Source organism: Sesamum indicum, linkage group LG15, assembly GCF_000512975.1.
Source record: "Sesamum indicum cultivar Zhongzhi No. 13 linkage group LG15, S_indicum_v1.0, whole genome shotgun sequence".
In the NCBI taxonomy this organism is placed as follows: Eukaryota; Viridiplantae; Streptophyta; class Magnoliopsida; order Lamiales; family Pedaliaceae; genus Sesamum; species Sesamum indicum.
Genome location: NC_026159.1, coordinates 4,881,250 through 4,897,044, shown reverse-complemented (window position 1 = coordinate 4,897,044; position 15,795 = coordinate 4,881,250). Strand labels below are relative to the sequence as shown.

The window sequence follows — 15,795 nt, the reverse complement described above, 5'->3', positions numbered from 1 at the left end:
TTTATAAAATTATAAGTACATCCTTTAAGGAGTTGTTAGTGTAATGTACCCAAGTGATATTTGTGTAGGGTTTCACAATTAAATAAGCGATATATTTATAATCACAACTGCAAGAAAAAACATCATAATAATAATTCTGAAAAAATCATGAATTGTTGATAGTTAGAGTTAATTTCGATGGGTGTCAATGCAATTTACCTTAATTAATAATGCTATCTCAGCGCAATAATGGGCCTTAAAGCTATTTCCCTAATTACAGGGGCGCCTGAGATGGATTTAATAAAGTACAGGGAGTGAGTTGCAATAGAGCCCCCACTATAAAAATAAGAAAGATGAAAACGATGAGATTATCTGCAACGGAGGAGGAAAAAATGGCGAGGTTTTCCGTCGGAGGAGATGAAGACGGAAATGAAGACAGACCCAGCAACAATAGACCCTTGCCCAAGAAACCCAGAATTTCCAGTACCAGTTTTGTTTCCCTAAACAGGCCCAGCGCCGACGCCAACGCCTCTAATTCCGGCGACCGCGCCACCATCTCCACATCGACTGCTCCTCCGCCTGAATTGGACCAAGACCGCACGCCGGAGGGGTCGGTTTCGGCAGAGGAAGAATCTGAAGGGGAAAGTGTTGGGGAATCGGACAATTCGTGGTCTGGTTCCTCTTCGGAAGAGGAATCAGAAGAAGGAGAAGATGAACAGCAAAATCAACGGAGCGGAGACGAGGTACAACCCACTGAAGCACGAATAGACGCGACCCCAGGTGAAAATGGTGCGTGCACTGACTCGGGCGGGCCTAGTGGGCCCATTTCTGTGACCCTGACGGACCCGGACGTGCTGGATTGCCCCATTTGCTTTGAACCTCTTTGCTCCCCAGTGTATCAGGTCCCTCATTTAACATTACCCAATTTCCTATTTATGGTCATCATTTCTCGTTTTTGTCAATTAGGCATTTATGAGGGTTCTCTCTAGTGCTTTGATTTTTCCAAAACCAAAAAGGTAGCATCTGTTTTTTGCAGAATTATTGTATAAGCTTCTCTAAGTAACTTGATTACTTGATGAGCTCATGTTGAAGAATAATATGAAATTCTCTTTTACTTGGTCATGGAATTGGAAACCCAGAAGCGAACTTCAATTTAGTAACGACTGAGTACTTGAAGCTCATGTCATTCTGGACTTGGTTCAGTTGTAGGATGACTATTTGGCTTCATCTGTCTGCTTATGTTTGGTATTTGGATGATTTTGATAAACCTAGTCACTCTGCGGTATATTGATAAGCTGTATTGGTTGAAGTAGCTCCCTGTTGATGTGCAAAAATCTATCACCTAGCAATTACCAGATGTCCCAAGAAATGGCAAAAGGTCATTACTGAAATGGATGTTGCTATAACAAGTTCACCTTAACATCAACCAACCTAATAAATGAAATTTTGTTAGGCTTTCACCTTATCATCAACCAATATGATAAATGAACTTGTGTTTGGCCTGCAGATCAATCTGGCATGTCAGAACCTGCTTCCAGTCTTAGGTTGAATCCATCATTGTAACCATTTTGTATGACAAAGTTACATATGTACTTGTGAATTCAGTAGAAGTTATTACTTGGGCTGTTTTTCTTTGCTGTTCCTTTGATATCACCACTAAGGTTAAAGATATGGAGAAGCTGGGTCAAGTATGAATCCTTCTCCAAGTTAAGAGTTTTGATTCTTCTTGGTGACTGTTGATTTTGAGGCCTATTTACTTAATTCTGGGAGATTGCTGATCATGTTCTAATAAGTTGTTCTGCTCTTATTTCATTCGATCATGATAACTTCTTCTTTTTCCTTCCACATTCACTTATCTGGTATATTTTTAGGCTTTCACATGATATTTTGTCCTTGAAAAGATAAATAACCTACAAATGTTTGGACCTCGCTAGCTGTATCCTCTGATTTTTGCTTGTAAAGTAATGAGGCGGTTCATCTTACCTGTTGAGGATCACATTTTGGCTAGGAATAGGATTGATTGTTAATAATTGTTATAGCCTGTTGATTATTTAGGTGTTTATGAACTAATCACCACCATCGAATGAAGTACCTGGATGTGTTAGTAGGAATTGGGAAATTGATGTCCTACTGTTTATTCTTAACACTTTTATGGTTTTGGTATCTCCATGTGTCCGTATTGTGGCTCTGATCAGTATTTTGTAACATTTACTTCATCAATCAAAGCTTTATAGAGTTTTGGAACCTCAGGTGATTGTCCTCATTGTTTGGTCACTTCTGCTAGTAGCCTAGTATCTAGATTGAGGTTCCACAACTTCCATTGGTTTTATATATTAGCTGATACAAGTTGGTGATGAGGTAGCCATCTTTGTCACACTCTACTTGGCTTCTTTATTAATTGGAAGGATTGGTGTTTCCATATGATGATTTTTAAGATTATGGGCATGGTCTTAACAATTTGTACATCTGAAATTTCTCCATATAATGTTATATTCCAAGAGCAAGTTCTGATTCCTTGTGTTTTTATTTTACTAGTGCTTTTCTAAACTTTAGGTTTGTGTCTTTTCTCTTTGTTTAAGTTAGAAGGCTTTCTTTAAGGAAGACAGTCGCTCTGTCGGAAGATCCATATGTGATTAATTAGTTTCTCAATGATTACTTGTGACGTCAGCGCAAAACTTGGTTCATCAACTTGAGCTATATCCACTGTGAGCATGAGGATGTTCATACAGTCATTCCTGCCTGAAAACTTATTTATTTTTATCTGAAGTATCACATTATCAAGTGGTTGGTCACTGCAAAAAATGAAAATTGATCTGATATATATTCATCTGTGTTTTAATCCAGTGTGAGAATGGGCATATAGCATGTGGATCATGCTGTACCAGAATGAGGAACAAATGTGCAAGTTGCTGCTGGCCAATTGGTTACAACCGTTGCAGGGCTATTGAGAAGGTTCTTGAATCGGTCAAAATCACATGTCGGAACATGCCGCATGGTTGCAAGGAGACATTAAGTTACAGTAAAAAACTTGCTCATGAGAAGACATGCAATTATGCTCCTTGTTCATGCCCTCATCCTGGGTGCAACTATGTTGGCGTCTGCAAATCCTTGTACGCACACTTTGCTCTCCAACATTCACATTCTTCCAAACAATTCCGTTTCAACTCTGCCACCTCCATCTTATTGGACACTAATCAGAACCATGTTATTCTACAAGAAAGGAGCCACAGTATGCTTTTTATCCTTAATCGTTCTATCGAGTCTCGTGGAAGTTTTGTCAATGTTGTTTGTGTTGCACCAGCTTCTGCAGAGAGAGCTTTCTTGTATGATCTTACAGCAACTGTTGGAGAGAGCTCAATAAAACTAAGAACTTGGGCAGATTGTGTGCCAAAATGGATGGCAGACCCTCCTGCAAAAATGTATCTTTTTGTTCCTAGAGATTTTATGAGTGGACAGCTCACATTGAAACTTAGCATATGGCGGGACATCTCATTTGCCATTTGACATTTCCAGTTTGCTCTTCTTTAGACCCCATAGTAATTATACATATCTATCAGGACCGGTTTCATATGTAATTTCATTGTAACATTATTGTACTCTAGTTCGATGAACTTTTGTGATACTCAATTTGTGACTTTGGTTGATCTTCCTCACTGGATTGCTTCCACTTTGGACCTTGGTGGTTTTCGTGTTGTTCTGTTCATGTGTTATTCGAGGTGTGCCCGATTCTTTGGCTTATGATTTCATGTTTTGTTAGCTTTGCATGTTATTTGACGCTTCGTGGAAGACGTCCCAATGACTCCATTATGTACGAAGTCCTTTCTTGGTCGCAGAATTTACATATTTGACATTATAGTTGAGTTGGCGTCCCTCTCATTTTTAAAGGAAGGGACTTGGATCAAATCCAGGTTGTCTTCGAACCTACACCCTCGTTGTACAAAAAAAAAAAGAAAAAAAAACATAGGTAAAAATTCTCTGTTGCATTTTTATGGGTGATGACGAGCCAGCAGCTGTGTCACTATCATGGGATAAGATGCTGCCAAATCACCCTCCATGTGGCACGGATGTGATGAGTCAGCTTCCAAATCATACGCGGCTAAGGGCAGAAAGGGGTGCAATCTGTCAACATCTAGGGTTTGAGGGTGTGAAGTGTGTAACTTTTTTCTTTGTGGGGTGGGAAAATGCTGAAATAACTTATTTTGGGTGCAAGATGTAATTTAATCCATTTATTATTGATGTAGAAGAAAACATTAGCTGCACAGCACTCTTGAACTAGTACAGGCAGGATGCTATCGTCTTCCCTGATGCTCCGCCGCTTCTGCTGCCTCTGCACCGCCGCTTCTTCTTCCTCCTCCCCTGCTCCCGCTTCATCTCGCACCCTCCCTTCTACCAAGAAGCGTCTCGTTTTCTTGGGTTCACCTCAGGTACATCTCTCTCTCTCTCTCTCTCTCTCTCTCTCTGCCCCCTGGAAAGTAACACAATGCACGACTAATGCTCGTATCCACTAACTCGTTCAAACTATGACTGAATTGCAGGTCTCAGCTTTTGTTCTTGATTCCCTTTTCAATGCCTCTTCTGCCCCAGATTCTTTATTCGAGGTGCTTAGAAGTTAACCCTTTCTTTTTATTTTTTTTATTTCTTTTCCTTTTCTCGGTAAAGGTTATTTTGTTCATTTCCATACGTATTTGATGGGCATAACCATATAATTTAGTTGAAAGAGGGTAATGGTTTGCGGAAAGTTATGTAGTTTATGTAGATTTCACATGGATTGGTATGTTATAAACATGTGGTCTTGTTATTTATAGTTTAATGTCAACTGATTGTGGTTATAATCAGCTTATACATCTAAATTCTGCTGCTTAATGGCGATGTAGAAGTGGTTTTCTTGCTCATTCCTACTGAACAAAGTTAAACTATCTAACTTTTGGAAGAACTTTTTATATTAACCATGTATCATCTGAGTATTTCAAATTTTAATGTGTATTAGTACTTTAAACAAACCAAATAAAGTTTCACTATTTCTCGAGTTGTGTGGTAAAACACAAAACACAAGGTGGACGATCATTGGTGGACAGAGGTAGCATTATAGTTGAAATAAAGAGACTAATGCAATCAATAAGGACACTGATATCATGACTCTTAGCAGATTATGAATGTATTTGATGAAAATACATATTGACTGCATTATGAAATGATCCAGATTGCAGCAATTGTCACCCAGCCACCCTCTGGAAGAGATAGGGGTAGAAAGTTGATGCCTTCTCCAGTTGCGCAACATGCTGTGGAGAGAGGATTTCCATCTGAATTGATTTTTACACCAGCAAAAGCTGGTGAGGTAAATTATGTTATCGAGGGATCAGATCCCTGTATAGTTTTTCTTTACTCCAAAATTTAAAGTGTTGTTGAGTTCTCGATTAGCATGTTTGTCCTTTTATTTACACAAATTAGGATTTGGTATCTCTGACAGTGGCCAGGGAGACCTATAAAGTGGACTGACAATTATCAACTAGGTGGTCCACATCTTGAAACAATAATTGGAAGTGCGTGATTAGTACTACTTAACTCTCTTTCTTATACTTAGATGTTAGATCATCTGAAATATTACATTTCTGTAACCATGATATGCTACAATAATTAAGAAAGAATAGGAATAGAAGTATCTTACTTTACATATTTTCGTCTTCCCAATTCAAATGGGTATGGAGTTTTAGATGACAATTGAGTAAATGAAAATATCGGCAGCCTTTATTCCTTTCCCACTAAAGTATTATTAGTTGGGACATAGTGGAGTCACATCATCACTCCAAGCGATTAGTATTCTTGGGAAGAAGATTACTGTCCAGAAAAAGGTAGCAGAAGCATAAATTTGTAATATTTTCATTTATATTTTGTCTCTAGCATTTTCTTATGAAACACTGAGTAAATGGTCATTGCATAATTGCAGATAGTGACAAAGAAAATTTTTCCATATTCCTGTTCCCTATTATTTAAAATTTTCCATATTCTATACAAAGAACCTTTAATCTTTGTCTGGTCTCAATGAAAGGATTCATATATTCATGGCGCCACCATGCAGGAATCATTTCTTTCCAGTTTTAAGGTTCTGGAACCTGAACTATGCATCACTGCTGCATATGGCAATATCTTACCAACAAAATTTCTTAAGCTTCCGTCCATGGGTTAGTCTGAAGATTCTTTGCTAGTCATTTAAGTCTTACAACCTGAAAGTTCATAATTCTCCTATTATGTATATTGGAATGCTGAATTATATAACCTTTTGAACTGAATAACTGCACAACTTCATAGCAACGGAGAAGTTTTGATACATCAATGATTGTTGTCTGTGATGTAATTGATCTGTATGATGTTAGTTTTTCATATTTATGATCGTTATTGGAGTGTTATGATAAAGAGATATATCTGCATGTGTTTCAAATATTGAAGGTAGAGCCAAGAATTTTGAAGCTTGATTTCATGCATCAAATATATAAGAGAATCTCTAAGATGCTTCTTCCTGATGATGGCTCTCATGACCTTACCTTAAGATCTCTGAAGCTTTTTATTCTTTTTAGGTATATAATATTGAACAGGTAAATGCGTATGAAGTAGCATAGCAATAACGTGATGCCAGAGCCAATACATTATATAATTTTAGAAACTATATGAAGCAGCTTTATATTATATGGTACTAGGTGGATCCAGTTATTCTTAAGTTCAAGGTGTTGATTTTTCCCTACCTTTCTGATCTGTATAACATAGCTTACTGTTGAGTTTTCTAGGTTTCAGGAAACCTTTGCTTTTAATGCCAACTATTTACAGGAAGCATATAGTCCTTTTTTCCTCCTTTATTTATACCTATACAATAGATTAGCATCTTGTTCAATGTTGTGGCTTACTGATTTGGTTGATGTTGTATTATGATGATTATATTTTATCTCAGAAGCTGACATCTAGCTGTCTTAGATTTGAGTGCAATCTTGCAGGTACAGTCAACATACACCCTAGTCTGCTTCCTCTGTATCGTGGGGCAGCTCCTGTTCAGAGGGCTCTGCAGGTACATATTCGCTTTAGCAGATGAATTTGTTAATCTACCTGCTGGATTTATTTATTCACTTCGACTACAAAATGAAGAAAAGGACTTCAACAGGATGGTGTAAGAGAAACAGGAGTTTCATTGGCATATACGGTGCGCCAACTAGATGCTGGTCCTGTTATTGCTTGTGAAAAAGTGGAAATTGATGATTATATAAAGGTATGTATGATGTGCATTCCTAATGTTAGCTAAAGTCCACATAAGTTTGAGCAAGAAACTATGTTCCATCTTAGCAGTTTGAAACATTAGAGTTGAGTAGGGTCTGAATACAATCCTGACTTTCCTTTTCTCGTCTGTGGCCGTCAACTACTGTACATGAAAGAAACAGAAAGGAATCAGTTTTTTTAGTTCATTCCAGTGTTGCAAATTCCTCCAATACTCAAGTGCATATAGATACAGACTAACAACTAGCATACACAGAATATCTGAATCATCTTCCTGCTTTTAACCTGCATTCATTGCCTTGAATTATTTTCTCTGACTAGAACCCTGTGATCTTTGTGCAGGCAACAGAGTTACTTGAATTGCTGTTTGCTCGAGGTCTGTATTCGTCTTTCCTCCATCACTTACTACTTCTGCACATTTCTACGGACAAATTATTCCCTCGAGAGCTTGCTAGACCCAAGAAGACATGTATAAGCTTTGGCTAGAAACAGTATAGGACCCCAGGCTGATATCAAGTGATATTTTCCTCGAACTTTCCAGAATATTTTTCCGAAAATGACGCTTATCATAGTTCTCCCCTTTATTTTGAAAGTTAATGATATTTAGTGCTCAATAGGATCATCAGGTTCTATAATAAGAATCAGAAAGATGAATTGACTGACCTTAATCATTCAAATGTTTGCTGAACTCTCATGCAGATTTCATGAAGATTTTTAAACACGTGAGTTTATATAATATAGTCAAGGCCTTCATATTATTGTGCTTTGAATTATTGAAAATATGTGCCCTATCTTGAATCAAAATATCAATGTTGCTGCTCTTAGATGGCAGAAAATATTGTTTCTGGATTGTTTCCATGTGCTTGTGGTTGTATTAAAGTCAGAATCTTCAGAGACGCTTGTTCTATCTTCTCATTCCCCGTGCTTCATGTTTATGAACGAATAATTATTGTCCAATTTATATTCATAAGGTCAAATGTACATTAATGTCCCCTAATGTTCTTTGAATTTCTGTCATTCATCAATGTAGGATCCCAACTTCTAATCCGTGAGCTTCCATCAATATTCGATGGTTCAGCTAAAGCTAAAGCAGTTGCACAAGATGAATCTAAAGCTACATTGGCTCCAAAAGTAAGCTAAGTTTTTATTTGTCCAGAATGAATGCTGATCATATTTGTAGTGCCCTGCTGGGAATTTGTCCTCTCATTTGTTTTTAGACATTTTATGTTAATTATAATGTTTGAGCAAGTAATTGCTCAAAGCATTTCTTGAATTTATAGAAATGGTTGGTTCATTAGCGCATTCCAATTTCCAAAGGCATCATTGTTCATTTTCAGCCATACAAATAGTTGGTTCATGCTTGCTTCCACAAAGATTAACCTGCTCTACCAGAGCTACTCCATTATATTGACAAGATAATATCTCCTATAGGACATCAATTGCCTTTCAGGTGAATATTTTTAGCTCTACCCAATGTGCATAGGTATTTCAATTGATCATTGTGGATATTTATCTCTCCCAGTTGCTGCTTCTGTTGGGTCAATTTAATTACTCAGCATGAAGTATAACATGTTACGCATCAATGCAGCCCTCCTAGAAGCAGCTTGCTGATCTTGCACAATTTGATTGTTCATGCAGATTACTCCAGAAGAGTCTTGGCTTTCCTTTGATCAAGATGCTAGAATCCTTCACAACAAGGTATTACTTGACATTCAATTTGATTCGAGATATGGAGATATTACATGCAACCTTTCAGGTTCGTGCATTTGCAGGTTGGCCAGGGACCCGAGCAAAAGTTTCAGTACTTGACCCAAAAAGTGGTCAGCATAATATTATAGAGCTTAAAATCATCACTACAAGGGTTTATGGCAATAATGAAATTCGGAGTGGCCAAATGGATGATATATTCTTTGCAAAAGGCTCACTGATAGTCCCTTGTGGTGGGGGTACAGCACTGGAGGTGAGCTTTTATTTTGATTGTGATTTAGAGTAGTACAAGTGTTTGAAAATTGTAGGTGTAAAAGTATGTTTTGTGTTTGTGTAAAGGTGTTAGTAGTTGCATGCAAGCATATCTTGTGCTTGTATAATTGGTTCTGGTTTTCTGGGTTTTTTATTATGCTTATGAATTTAAGATTATGAATATAAATCTTGTAAGAGAAGGAAAAAGAGTAAACTCAATCAACATATACGTTATTTGGTACTTTGTACAGTATTTTTAGACTTCTGTTTCGGGTGGGGGTATACATGCTGTGAGAAGAATACATTGAATATATATACTGAATCAGCTAGTATTCTTCTTGAACTGGACATCCTTCATATTTGACCTGAGTGTTGAATATGAAGAACACTTTAATGTCCTGATCACTCACAAACTGAAGATGGATAATTCCATTTCCTGCTACTGTATTTGGCAAGAGTATTTTCTTTTCATGACCTAACACAGTAAGTTAACAATCATTTGTTTGTTACACTACAAACTTTTTTATGTTCATGTTATGCGTCCACCTGCAGGTACTGGAGGTCCAACTTCCAGGCAAAAAGGTTGTAAATGCAACTGCATTTTGGAATGGTTTAAGAGGCCAAAAACTAAGGAAGTTGTGATGAATTTCAACCTCAGTCATACTGAAATAGGTAAATTTATTATGATTCATATTCATGACGTAGTAAATATATATATAGCTGATTCACTTAAACAAAAGGAAAATCTTAACAATTATGGACAAGAACAGGATTTTGCACCACAACCAAATTATCCGAGTTGTTTATTTGTTCGTGTATTGCTTAGATGAAAATGAAAATGGTTCTCAGTACAGTTATATTTTGAATTGTGTATGCAGAGACAAATCTGAAGTATGCCGTAGCCAGAATGCGAAAAGAACGGCTAGTGGATATCATCCGTTAAATGTGGCTTTTGGACCATCTACGGCTGTTGATCAATCAAGGGACGCTTGCTGCACAGATCACACAGTGGGATGAAAGTAGTCTGAATATTGACTCAAAAACTTGGGGGAAGGATACTTGACGAGAGCGTAAACGTGCAAATACGTATGTACCTTTTCTTGATTGAGGAATTTATGAAACAGAAAGTCGGTATTATATTAATAGTTCCAGAAAATGAGCGAACGAAATTGAAGTATTAGCTGTTCTTGCAAAAAACAACACACTAAAGCCAGGATTTCATGCATGTCTCAGCGGAAACAGTCCAACATAAGTTTGAAAAGAACCCAGAAAATCATAAGTAGGGATAGAGTAATGTAGCAGAATCCAGGGAGAGAAGCAATAATTGTAGTATAATCCAATAAATAATCGAAAAGCAGCACCACACCCACTGAACGAAAATGAAAGCAAACACTAAAGCACTTTTCCAACGCTCTCACGATTAACTTATCAGCTTAAATAAATCAAGAATTGCAAAAGCACTGTTATTGTTACCTACCCATAATCATTTCAAGCCACATAATCATACTTTCTGGGCCTAAAAATCCATTCTTTAAATTAAATATCTCAATAAAACTATGAATTCTTTATACACACAGCTTGGACGTTCCCACCCATAATTATGAGGCTTTTTCCAATTAAGTCCCACCACGCTCTCATTGTATAAATGTCAAGAGCCCTTCTTCGCTTTCTGCCTAAGATCAGAAGCAAAAAAATGGGCGCGCTTGACTATCTCTCAAACTTTTGCACTGTCACCAGCACAAGGGGCAGAAGGAAACCAATGCAGGTACTCATTATACACACCAACACCTCTCACTGTGTGAGTTTGATTTTGCTTATGTGTTGATATTTTTTTAATTTTCCAAGATGTGTATGTGTATGAGTTTTGAGTTCTTGTGCAGACAGTTGAGATCAGAGTGAAAATGGACTGTGATGGATGTGAGAGAAGGGTCAAGAATGCTGTTAAAAACATGAAAGGTTCTCTCCATGAAAGCCATGTATTGATTAATTTCTTATGTTTAAGAAAATATTTTATACATGTCGACGTGCATATTTTTTTATGTTAGGTGTAATCTATGGAACGTTGCAAGTAAATTAAAATAGAAAATTCAGACAGCTGAAAACTTTTATGTTTCCTCTCAATGGTTTGATTGTTTGTAGGAGTGCGGACGGTGGAAGTTAACAGAAAGCAACACCGTGTAACGGTGAGTGGCTTTGTGGATCCAAATAAGGTCCTAAAGAGAGTGAAGAACACTGGGAAAAGAGCTGAGTTTTGGCCTTACATCCCGTACAATCTAGTACAGTATCCGTATGTAGCTCAAGTCTATGACAAGAGGGCTCCGGCTGGTTTTGTAAGAAACGCCACTCAGGCCGTTCCCATGCCTAATGCAACCGATGAAAGAATCACGTATCTGTTCAGTGACGACAACCCCAACGCTTGTTCTATTATGTGAAAAAGTGAACTCGGAAATTGCTGCCCAGGTTATTATTGTTGACAGCAAGGAAAGCTTTTCATCAGAGAGTTGTGTTTTTCATTACAGTAAGGTATTGAGACAATCAGTGCATGCATGTATTTGAGGCATATGAAGACATATAAAAGTCAGGACAACTGCTTGTTGTTGTGTCTGTTTTTCTCAACTTGTTTCTCCGGCTATACTTGTTGCAAACTAATTTCCATTTATTATGGAAAATGCGCTTCTTTCTAATTTTCACTGTTTTTGATTTAGTGATTGATGGAACGAGGAAAAGTTGTGCAAGAAATTCAGGTAAAAGTGCTTATAAGACAAGCGACTTTTACTTGGACAAACTTTGTTTTTGTGCTCAATCATATTAGTAGCCTTTCAAGAATTCTTGAAGGGCTGTCAGCTGTCTTTTTCTGATGAGAGAAGATGGACATGATGACTGATTTCAAGGTTGTGGTAATAGAATGTGATTCTTCAATCTTCTTGGCCCATACAGATGGGATCTATATATAATGTAATACACATTAATTTACAAAAAGATAAGTGCTTCTCATATATTTATTTCAAGTGGTTTATATAAGTATGAATCCTTTCCATCCCTTTCAAAATTTTCGCAATAATAACGACAACAACAACAATAATAATAGTTTTTGGGTCATTTTTTATATGATTCTCCTACTTATATCTATACTAATATAAAAAAAAACAAAGGGCCTCTATATTCACACGTGTCGGTTAATGACACTGCCGCTCTAATTTTTTGCAAATAAAAGGTGCCCTTCAACTAATAAGATAACTAACTTATTTAACTTTTTAAATTATGCATTAACTAATGAATTATTTTTTTTCTTTTATTTCCTTTTTTTAATGTAATGCATTGATTGAATATTTTACTCTTATTTATAAGATATTTTAAAACGTAAAAGATTATTTATTATATGTATGTAGAAAAGGCATGCGTTAACAACTAGTATTACTTTATAAAAACGATAATTAGAAGAGAACGTAGGCGAGATTATATATATATAGTCCAAATTAGGACATATATATATGTATATAGTACACAATAACTAACAAATCAAATGAAACTATTTACCAAGTTGACTAGTTCGATAAACATCACAATGAAACATTTACGCACGAAGAATGGAGACGAAATATGTTGTGTGATACACAATATGATTATTAATCGCCCGTGCGCAAGAATACATTTCAAGTGTCCTCTATGTGTTTGCAGATATCAAGATTTAACATGTAATTCAAAATTTTAAATTATCGATTAATTTGATCGAAAAATGACTCATCATAACAGTAATTACTGAAAAACTATTAAAGAATAGTTTACAATAATTGTGTAAACATGACACTTTACGTGCCAATTTTTCATCATGCTATAACAACAATTGGACCCTTTGCTAGGATCAAGACATCAATTCCAACCAATTCAAAGTGATTTATTTTTGTGCTAATTAGAACAAGTTGAACTGTTTATGATAACAACAAGAGTAGCTGTTTGATGGGTTTGGTGATTTTTTCCTCAAATTCTGGCTTTGATCCCAACTCCACTATTTTTTAATAGCCGCAAGCTAGGTTTAGATCCCAAGATAATTAATAAATGATTACATCTACCCTTTACCAATCCTTATCAAATATATATGCTTTAATCTTTAAAGCATGCTAATTAATCCTACCTAAGTACATCCATATTTCAATATTTTTTTCTTAAAAAAAAGAAATTGATCGAATATAATTATATCATTACATATATCATCAATACGAATCATGAACGATTTTATACAATAATCAACAATCGATAATTTTATAATTCAATAATTTATAATTACTCAATAACTACAAAAGAAATACACAAAGCTAGTAGAATTTGAATTTAAAATCTTATATATCGTTCTTGGAGCCTCAAATAATAAAAAATAAAAAGGAAAAAAGTTGAATTTTTTTTAAATATTTATTATCATTACGATAATATTAGAATAATAATAAAAAAATAAATAAATTCAAAAGCAGTTTGAGTAATTTGACAGTGCTTTGATTTTTCGACAAAAAAGCGATCATCCACTGAATTAAATATAATTACTCCATCTTAAAGTGGCTCAAAAGTGAAAAGATTTATATAAAAGCGAGAAAGTAGAGACAAATATTTCCGGCGCGATTAGGATGAACTTTTCAGACATAATTAACTGAACTTAAAATCATTGTTGTGGGGAAATTAAGACATGTTGGAAAGACTGCAGACTGTCTTGCTTCTTAGATTTCATTACATTGTTATTGTTGCTGCAAGTGTTTAATAAGACTGCTGAAAAGTATACAATATATGAGTTGTTTTAAATAAGTTATTGCGCATTTGTGGTTATATATACATTGATAACTCGATATTTATTAAATATTTTTAAGGATACTTGTGAATATATCAACTTACTGACATGTTAGTATTGATGTATTTCGTAAATTTGTTATTTATAAGTGAAAAATAAAATACTGTAGTTGTTTTAAAATATATGAATCCTCTTGAGTTTGAAAAATTCATACAAAGTGCTATACAAATTCTAGTTTGTTTGTTTTAGGAAAAAAATGTTTCTTGTGGTCGTTTAGTGAAAGGGTCCTTTTAGCTACATTTGATAATATTTTGAAATCAAATAAATTATAAAATTATTAGACCGACCAATTGAATCAACTAAAAGAAAATTGTAGTTCGTCGTCCTCAACTAATTTCTTATTCACATCTCTAATGTAGTTCGTCGTCCTCAACTTTCAAGTGTTAAGTCAACTTTTGCAAAAAATAATAATAATTTAAAATTTTCAAATTTTATTAGAAACAACAAGATTCATACATCAGACCATTTGACTAAATTAAGTATTTTGAATTTACAAAAGTACATAATTAGAATCAAATCAATATATATATATATATATATTAACTAGTTTGATCCAAATTATTGCTATAAATTAATCCAAATAATAAGTTGAATTTTTGTGAAATGATTTTTTTTCTTTTAATTTTTGTTATGAAATGGTGTTTTTCTTTTCACACCAGCATTTTTATTTCTGAATTTTTTGGTAAAAATCTGGTGGAACTTTTGACGGGTTCTATGCCCAGTTTCAAAAGCACGGCATTTTGGTGGAAAAATTGATAGATAGTGTCAATGTAATTGTGCAAACAACTAAAGTAGCTTCTGTGATCTAATCATAATTAGTTAATATAATATTTAGGTAATTATTTCAATTTTTTCGGAGTTAGGATTTTCTAATGTCATAATTATGTTTGCCCATAATTAAAAATCAACTCTGTTCCATGCAATTTTTCTACTATTTTTCCTTTCATTTCAAGATAGAAATTCTCATCTACTGCCCAATTTGGGGTCACCACCTTAACTTGGCGTTTCTTCTCCTGTGCAGCCTTTATTATTATTAGGGGGGTAATTATACTGTCCAAAGCTGACGTAATTATATATAAATTTTGTTGATTTGAAAAATTATATCCAATATTTTTATTGTTTATTTGCATCCATTTATCCGTTAGTCGAAATTTAGGAATTTGCTTATATCAGTAAATTCTTTTAATGAAAATCTATATTTACCCCCATTGAAATTTTCTGACCAAACTACTCTTATACATCCTCACATAAGGATAGTTTGTTCAGAAAAGATTTTTCTTTTTACCTACAATAAATTTATATATCAACCAGTGGTAAATTTGAAATTTCATGCAACCTTTTGGCCGACGTCAGAAAATTATAGAATTTTACTAACAAATGAATCTATTTGTTGAATGAAGATAAAGTATTAAATATAATTTTTTAAACTATAAAAAATCTATTTGTAATTGTATCAAACTTAAGAGAAACCAAGAGTTATAGCTAATTTATAACCTTCAATATTCCAATTATGCAACCCTACTTTGGAAGTTTGTACAAGCCAAATCTCCATAAAGGGTCCAAATGGGAACACCACAACAGGACAACAGAGGCATGAAGAATGCTTTCTCACTGCAAACAATCAAAGACTGAGCCCAGTCAAATCACAACTTTCTTACGGGTACTCAGGCCTATGTATTGTAGGGTCGTAGAGATGTTTTGCATGGTATGTTTCTTGTCTGAAATATTCCCCCATTCATGCTACAGTACAGTACAACTTCAACAAC

At 35.1% G+C, this 15,795-nt stretch overlaps 3 protein-coding genes across 6 annotated transcripts; all 3 read left to right on the top strand.

Annotated features, from left to right (window-relative positions):
* LOC105177902 (putative E3 ubiquitin-protein ligase SINA-like 6) lies at positions 290–3,715 on the top strand. Its single transcript, XM_011101190.2, has 2 exons — positions 290–881; positions 2,824–3,715. The coding sequence occupies exons 1-2, from the start codon at positions 333–335 to the stop codon at positions 3,481–3,483; spliced, it is 1,209 nt and encodes a 402-aa protein (XP_011099492.1). The 5' UTR covers positions 290–332; the 3' UTR covers positions 3,484–3,715.
* LOC105177900 (methionyl-tRNA formyltransferase) lies at positions 3,846–10,226 on the top strand. Of its 3 annotated transcripts, none has more exons than XM_011101186.2 (12): positions 4,122–4,403; positions 4,515–4,577; positions 5,180–5,314; positions 6,056–6,158; positions 6,943–7,033; positions 7,111–7,231; positions 7,579–7,612; positions 8,267–8,367; positions 8,875–8,934; positions 8,993–9,196; positions 9,748–9,867; positions 10,074–10,226. In XM_011101186.2, exons 1-11 carry the CDS (start codon positions 4,266–4,268, stop codon positions 9,835–9,837), a joined length of 1,140 nt encoding a protein of 379 aa, XP_011099488.1. In that variant the 5' UTR covers positions 4,122–4,265; the 3' UTR covers positions 9,838–9,867; positions 10,074–10,226. The 3 variants fall into 3 exon arrangements, 2 of the variants coding, with proteins under 2 accessions (XP_011099488.1, XP_011099489.1); XM_011101187.2 differs by having other exon boundaries at positions 4,135–4,403; positions 6,963–7,033; positions 7,127–7,231; XR_002288345.1 differs by lacking the exon at positions 10,074–10,226 and having other exon boundaries at positions 3,846–4,403; positions 9,009–9,196; positions 9,748–9,770.
* On the top strand, positions 10,380–11,879 carry LOC105177901 (heavy metal-associated isoprenylated plant protein 21). Of its 2 annotated transcripts, none has more exons than XM_011101189.2 (3): positions 10,380–10,960; positions 11,076–11,151; positions 11,335–11,879. In XM_011101189.2, exons 1-3 carry the CDS (start codon positions 10,841–10,843, stop codon positions 11,625–11,627), a joined length of 489 nt encoding a protein of 162 aa, XP_011099491.2. In that variant the 5' UTR covers positions 10,380–10,840; the 3' UTR covers positions 11,628–11,879. The 2 variants fall into 2 exon arrangements, with proteins under 2 accessions (XP_011099491.2, XP_020554721.1); XM_020699062.1 differs by having other exon boundaries at positions 10,380–10,993.

Bases quoted from the DNA above. Each gene is read 5' to 3' on its own strand.
- LOC105177902 (XM_011101190.2), top strand. From the start codon at position 333: ATGAAAACGATGAGATTATCTGCAACGGAGGAGGAAAAAATGGCGAGG. The intron at 882-2,823 runs GTCCCTCATTTA...GTTTTAATCCAG, and splicing joins TTTGCTCCCCAGTGTATCAG to TGTGAGAATGGGCATATAGC.
- LOC105177900 (XM_011101186.2), top strand. From the start codon at position 4,266: ATGCTATCGTCTTCCCTGATGCTCCGCCGCTTCTGCTGCCTCTGCACC. The intron at 7,232-7,578 runs GTATGTATGATG...ATCTTTGTGCAG, and splicing joins AAATTGATGATTATATAAAG to GCAACAGAGTTACTTGAATT. The intron at 8,368-8,874 runs GTAAGCTAAGTT...TTGTTCATGCAG, and splicing joins AAGCTACATTGGCTCCAAAA to ATTACTCCAGAAGAGTCTTG.
- LOC105177901 (XM_020699062.1), top strand. From the start codon at position 10,841: ATGTCAAGAGCCCTTCTTCGCTTTCTGCCTAAGATCAGAAGCAAAAAA. The intron at 10,994-11,075 runs GTGAGTTTGATT...GTTCTTGTGCAG, and splicing joins ACACCAACACCTCTCACTGT to ACAGTTGAGATCAGAGTGAA. The intron at 11,152-11,334 runs GTTCTCTCCATG...GATTGTTTGTAG, and splicing joins TGCTGTTAAAAACATGAAAG to GAGTGCGGACGGTGGAAGTT.